Source organism: Priapulus caudatus, unplaced genomic scaffold (genome assembly GCF_000485595.1).
Source record: "Priapulus caudatus unplaced genomic scaffold, Priapulus_caudatus-5.0.1 Scaffold158, whole genome shotgun sequence".
In the NCBI taxonomy this organism is placed as follows: domain Eukaryota; kingdom Metazoa; phylum Priapulida; class Priapulimorpha; order Priapulimorphida; family Priapulidae; genus Priapulus; species Priapulus caudatus.
The window spans coordinates 148,361-155,141 of NW_014577219.1; the positions used below are offsets into that span (position 1 = coordinate 148,361).

Below are 6,781 nucleotides of genomic sequence, written 5' to 3' on the forward strand. Positions count from 1 at the left end.
AACAAGACACTGACGGCGAACATCTGAGTGTGGTGAATTTTTCAATCTCTTAATGAATGATCACGTCTCTTATTTGATAGTCAACGTAACTCTGATGGTTACAACTGTTGCTCTTGCAAAAGAAATTGCAGTTACCTGCGAGGCCGCGTAGTTCAGCTGCCCATGCACCCAGCGTACGTCTGGTCGGGTTTCATTCTGCACTGATAGAATTCGTACCGTGCTGCTTGGACATGTACAGCATCCACAAAGTGACTTGACAGCTTATCAGTCAGATGAGTAAACGACTTAGAGGTGAGGTCTTCACCCCCGAACAAGTTCCTCAGTAACTCGTACGTTTGAGCGCCTACCCCAGAAAGCAGGCATGCACGCTTCTGGCCCTCGTCCGTTACTCGGTACAAGGTGACATGCTGGTCGAAACGTTCCAAATACCTTTCCCACTTTTCCTTCGTTTTCTCGAACGCCTCGAATTTCGGTATGACTGGCGTTGACACAGTCGCCACTGCTGGTCGTGACAGCTGTTCCTTGAAAACCGCAACCAAGTCCTGCATCTGTCGTTGCGTCTGCTGCTGCTGCTGCTGCTGTTGCGTTTGCATTGCGTCTAGCACAGCTTTCAGGTTTGGATCCATGCTGGTAGATTAATCAGTTGGATCCCACTTCTGACACCAATTGTTATGGTTCGCGCTGCTAGCAAGTGCCAGCACAAAGAACCGTTACGCACACCTGCTGCGTTGTCGAATGACTTACTGACTCGAAGCCATTTATGCAGACAGCTTGTGCCGTGAAAACAACTTAATAACATAGCGTGATTCGTATCAGAAATGTGCACATATCTTTGTGTATGTTTGTATATATATATGTAGAGTTAGATAGTTATTACTTGTAGGAGGGGTTTCTAGTAGGTGTATGACTGTCTGGAGCCTGCACGGAGCATTGTGAGTGGAGTGAATCGTTTTCTCAAATGTTCAGTGTGTCGACATTTTGTTGTAGATTCTCGATGTAGAGAGGATGCTGGCGAAGAGCGCTACGTCTGCGGAAATAATAGCGCAGGAGACGGCGCAGCAGTCGATGGAAAATCACCCCGTCATTCGCACCCTGTACGACCACATGGAGGTATTTCTGTTTTTTGAAGCGTAATGTTCTCTGTTCGTACACGTTTCCTGCTCGGAATACGTAGATGAGAGAGTTGTGATGCCCGTGCTGTTCTTCTACTTTACGAGATCTTAACGGACTTTAAGTGTCGATTCGGCAACTTATGACATCACGCCGATCATGGATTGTCCGAGTTGTCGCAGATTATTAATAATCAACCGGATATCCTGTAAAACCTGTGTGTCAGCATCTGCAAAAGGGGGAGGGGAGGGGAGGGGAGGGGAGGGGAGATTTCTGTTTTATGTAGCGGAATATTCTACGTTCGTACGCGTTTCCTGCTCCAATATTACTGCTTCCTCATCTCCAGTATGTAGATGCGAGAGTTGTGATGCCCATGCTTCTGTTTTAGGAGGTTCGTTGCTTGGACTTTCACCCGACTTCACAGATCCTTGTGTCAGGAGGGAAGGATCGGTTTATCAAACTCTACGACTATTCGAAACCGTCGGTGAAGCGAGCTTTTAAAACAATACAGGTGGGTTGCAGGTTAATGCTGACTTAGGTTCTGTCGTTTAAAGATTTTAATTCTTTTGTGCATTGGGTCACTTCATTCCTTTATATAGATCAGTAAATTTCTTTCTGGATTCTGTCACTCGATTCATTGATAACGATCAGAAAATTTCTTCGTATAGTTATTGATATTGTGGATTATATATTGCTAGAAACAAAACTATGGTAATTTTTTTTTTTGCATTTTGTTATGGTTATGGTGGTGCTGATGTTTTGGGCTTATGTGGTACTGGTCTGTGGAAAATGTGTAACGTGAAAAAATGCTTATTTTGCAGGAATCTGAAGAAGTGCGTAGCATAACATTCCATCCTTCGGGCGACTACCTGCTCGTGGGAACGGATCATCCGACATGTGAGTGATGTAAAGCACAGCGTTGATGTCATCGTCTGCCAAAGATTCTGTCAAGATGTGCTCAGCAGTTACTGTAGTCGTACAGTCAAACCTGTGTTAGCAGTCGCTGCAGTCGTACAGTCAAACCTGTGTTAGCAGTCGCTGCAGTCGTACAGTCAAACCTGTGTTAGCAGTCATGTTTATTCTCTGTTTATTCCTGATTTGTGATGCTATAGCCATTAATACTGGTTAAAATTTGCTGTCTTGTACAACTATATCTGACCAAGGTAAGTTACCATTGAATCAATGCACTGCATTCGCTACAGTGCATACAGCAAGTTTCAGCTAGTAGACAATAGAATAAACAATGCACGCTGCACTCTAGTAGCAGCTCGACTGTTTTAAGCATTGTGCCAATGGCTAGAAATTGGTGATGGCAGTATATTTTTTAACCGTCCCGTTTCATTACACAACAGATCATTATAAAAGCTATTGTAAGTTATTGTCAATACCCTATAAAAGGTTATATTTTCATGAACTGAGTGAACAAATTTTTTAACTAACCGTTTTCTCAAACGAAATTTGCCATTAAAGTATAGATAACACGGTAACTCCACGGGTATTAAACGACATAATTGTGTTCACTCGGCACTTTGTTCTCCTATTTCGTCTGATCGTTTTTCTAGGTGCTTGCATATAGCTGGACGAGTTAATCAATGTTGACTAGTCACAGAACGAGTGTGTGGCTGTATGCCATCTTTGCGGTAGTTTGCCGGTGTGGTATTTTGAACATAAACATTGTTCAAAACCACCCATTGACAACTCAAAATGCTAAGAGTAGATGTATAATTTATTATCATGCTTATGAGCTATAATAGTATAGTATATGTATTAGTTATTGCACTTACTATGGTCCAAACTCTACGGTACAGCGCTGACTGCCACCGCGGCAGTCTCATTTGCCCAATGCTACTGCGCTTTACACGCAGCGCTACTGCGCATGCGTCATGCATGCGCACGGCGTGCTGGGGTAATTTCAGACCGGTGCAATCTCAGACCGTGACACCGGCGGAAATGTCTAATTGCCAAAATGAAACGAAAATCACGTAAAGTACAAGCACATCATTCAATTTAAGCATCAATTTCCTAACAATGTTTATTGACAATATTACCGCCACGACCCTGATAGTACTTTTTCGCTATAACCTAGCATTCAAACATTAAAGCACGTTCACACGCATGCAGAGACACGTGCACGTGTGTACAATACTACAAATGTTCTAGTGGACGCGCTGTCCCGTAGAATTTGGACACTTGCCCGAAACTGGACGCTCCTAAGTGCGCATGCGCCGAGCCGTAGGCATGCTCTTTTGTCTTTCTTTTGTTTTCTTTTTTGTTTGAATCTTGTTTTGCAGGGCCGTAGGAAATAGTAGCCATGCTCTTTTGTTTTCTTTTTGTTCTGTCTTGTAACCTGACACACATAACACAGCCTTACTAACTTAATACATATTGCAAATTGTTTCAAAATTCAATCAAATGTTTCCATCAGTGACCGGGTTGTCTGCCATGTTTGTTTATTGCGACCATTTCGATGGGCGAGATGCGCAGATGACTACTGCGCATGCTGCGCATGTGCCCTTGCAAAACAAGAGGCACCTGCGCGCATCCGCACCTAGGAGCGTCCAGTTTCGGATGAGCGTCCAAACTCTACGGTACAGCGCATGTATGTTCGCGCACCGTCGCACGCGCGCAGACACACACACACACACACACACATACCCAAATGCGTGCGCACACACACATACCCAAATGCGCATGCACACACACATACCCAAATGCGCATGCACACACACATACCCAAATGCGCATGCACACACACATACCCAAATGCTCACGCACACACACAGACACACACCATGGCATAGGTACGGCGGACACACGCACACACACACTGAAGCCACGCACACACCGTACGCACACACACTTGCTAATGTAACTGGATACTAATCTCATTAGATAGTGAATAAAAATATCAAGTACTAGCTAGTGAAAACTATACTATGGAAAATTTATAACGTGATTTTATTTCCATACGTTTTAAACATACATAATGATATGAATATTTATTTTTTTCTGCCCGATTCAGTCAGCTGTTTTATGATGGCCACCAACAACTAGCCGTGAATCTGTCTAACCTCGTGTCCGCTCATCCGGCATGCCCGCCCTCAGACAAGCTCTCACGCATCGTGGCCCTCGGACTGTTATCCGATGAAGAGCAGAAACATTCCATGGAACCAGTTGCTCCCGGAACAGGAATCGATCTCGAATTCGAAACGGACAGTATGTGGTGTTACGACTTTTTCTCATGTTTAACTATTCGAGACTCGTTGAATTCGCTTAAAAAGATCTTTTAAACTCAACGTACCCGACTTAGTGTGTCGTGAAAGTTTGCACTGAGAACTCTGAATGTAGTAACGACATTGATGACGAATAATGACTATTTAATGTAAAATTACATTTGAAATAATTAACTATTATTAGGGTCGCTTGTAGGATTACAGCTCTAGTTCTACCACCACTAAATGATTATCGCACCTCGTGCAATCATCAGTCGGCGTAATATTCCATTTCAAAATGCTCTCACAACACCGTACATTTTTCATTGATGTGTACAGCGTAACGAATTCAGAATCTGTCGTGTTGTACATCATGGCGATTGCGCGCAAATTCGATTTCAGCGACGGTGAATTCGCCCGAGGCGGCGCTGTACGAGACGTGCTATGTCACGGCGCACAAGGCTGCGTGTCGGTGTGCGGCATTCAGTCCCGACGGCAGGCTCATTGCTACCGGCTCTGAGGATTCTTCCATAAAGGTAAGGCCGGGGTGGAGCTGCGGAGCTCGAATCTCACCTCTTTTTGACTCGATTTCGATATTGTTATGTCTCCGTCGTAAGAACTATAACATTTATTGTATAGGTTTAATGCTGGTTTAATAACTCAAACAACAGGTTACAACTTAAACACGGCATCACAGCCAGCGAGGCTGGAGCTGCCACAAACGTCTACGCGTAGCTCGCGCTGCTAGCAAGTGCCAGCACAAAGAACCGTTACGCACACCTGCTGCGTTGTCGAATGACTGACCTACTGACTCGAAGCCATTTATGCAGACAGCTTGTGCCGTGAAAACAACTTAATCACATAGCGTGATTCGTATCAATTATTATGGGCAAAAGAGCAAAATTGTGGAAATCATACTATAGAAGCAAGAGTGAAATTATGGAATACACAAATGTTTACTGAATGACGCGCTCGTTGACTTGCGATAGCGAGTGAAAATGCAGAATTTTCTTCTCTTTGATGCGAAATGCATCGGCCGGGCATTTCATTATTTACGAAAAGTCTTCCGTTTATATAGATCAGTAAAATTTCTTTCTGGATTCTGTCACTCGATCTTGAATAACGATCAGAAAATTTTCTGGTTAGTTAATTGCATAATTGTGGATATATTAATGCCTTAGAACAAAAACTATGGTAATTTTTTTTTTTTGGATCTATTGGTTATGGTTATGGTTGGTGCTGATGTTTTGGGCTTATGCTGGTACTCGGTCTGTGGAAAATGGTGCTAACGGCTGAAAAAATGCTTAATTATTCGGCAATCCTGAGAAGATGCGTAGCCATAACATTCCATCCTTCGGCGCGGACTACTGCACGTGGGAAGGTATCATCCGATCAATGTGCAGTGTGATGTAAAGCCACAGCGTTGATGTCATCGTTCTGCCAAAGATTTGGTCAGATGTGCTCAGGCAGCTTACTGATAGTCGTTACAGTCAAACCTTGATTGTTGAGCTTTACTGTAGCTGCTACAGTCAAACACGTTGGTTATGCGGGTCGCTGCAGGTCGGTACAGTCAAACCTGTGTTTATGCAGTCGCCTGCAGTCGCTACAGTCAAACCCTGATGTAGCAGCTTACTTAGTCGGTACTAGTCAAAACGCTGTGTTAGCAGTGCCTGCAGTGTACAGTCAACCCTGTGTTAGAGTCGCGCTGCAGTCGCTACATGTCAAACCCTGTAGTTGCAGTCGTGCACTCGTACAGTCAAACCTGTGTTAGCAGTCGCTGTAGTCTACAGTCAATACTGTGTTAGCAGTCGCCTGCCAGGTCGTACAAGTCAAACCTGTGTTAGCCAGTTACTTGTAGTCGCTACAGCAAACCCTGTGTTAGCAGCTCGCGCTGCAGTCGTTACAGTCAAACCTGTGTTAGCAGTCGGCTGCAGTCGTACAGTACAAAACTGTGTTAGAGTCGCTGCCAGTCGTTACAGTCAACCTGTGTTTAGCAGTCGCTGATAGTCGTACAGTCAAAACTGTGTTAGCAGTTGACTGTATAGTCTTACAGTCAAATACCTGTGTTAGCAGGTCGCTGCAGTCGTTACAGTCAAACTGCCTGTGTTAGGCGAGTCGCTGCAGTCGATACAGGTCAAACCTGTGTTAGCAGTGCTGTAGTCGTTCACAGGTCAAACCTGTAATAGCAGTCGCCGCTGCAGTCGCTACAGCTCAATCTGTGTTATGCAGGTCGCTGTAGTCGGTACAGTCCAAACCTGTGTTAGCGGTCTGCTGCAGTCGCTACAGTCAAACCTGTGTTAAGCAGTCGCTGCAGTCGTACAGTCAAACCTGTGTTAGCAGTCGCTGCAGTCGTACAGTCAAACCTGTGTTAGCAGTCGCTGTAGATCTTTACAGTACATAACCTGTGTTAGCAGTCCGCTGCAAGTCGCATACAGTCAAACTGTGTTTAGCAGTCGCAT

At 44.5% G+C, this 6,781-nt stretch overlaps 1 protein-coding gene across 1 annotated transcript in view; it reads left to right on the forward strand.

Moving 5' to 3' along the window:
- Positions 1 to 1,005: 1,005 nt before the first annotated feature.
- Positions 1,006 to 6,781, forward strand: part of LOC106806407 (cleavage stimulation factor subunit 1-like) — a gene marked incomplete at its 5' end in the record, with an annotated part of 16,498 nt that continues 10,722 nt past the window's right edge. The window contains 3 exon segments of the mRNA XM_014808331.1: positions 1,006 to 1,110; positions 1,499 to 1,621; positions 1,932 to 2,007. Of these exon segments, the coding sequence (XP_014663817.1) occupies positions 1,006 to 1,110; positions 1,499 to 1,621; positions 1,932 to 2,007 (304 nt within the window).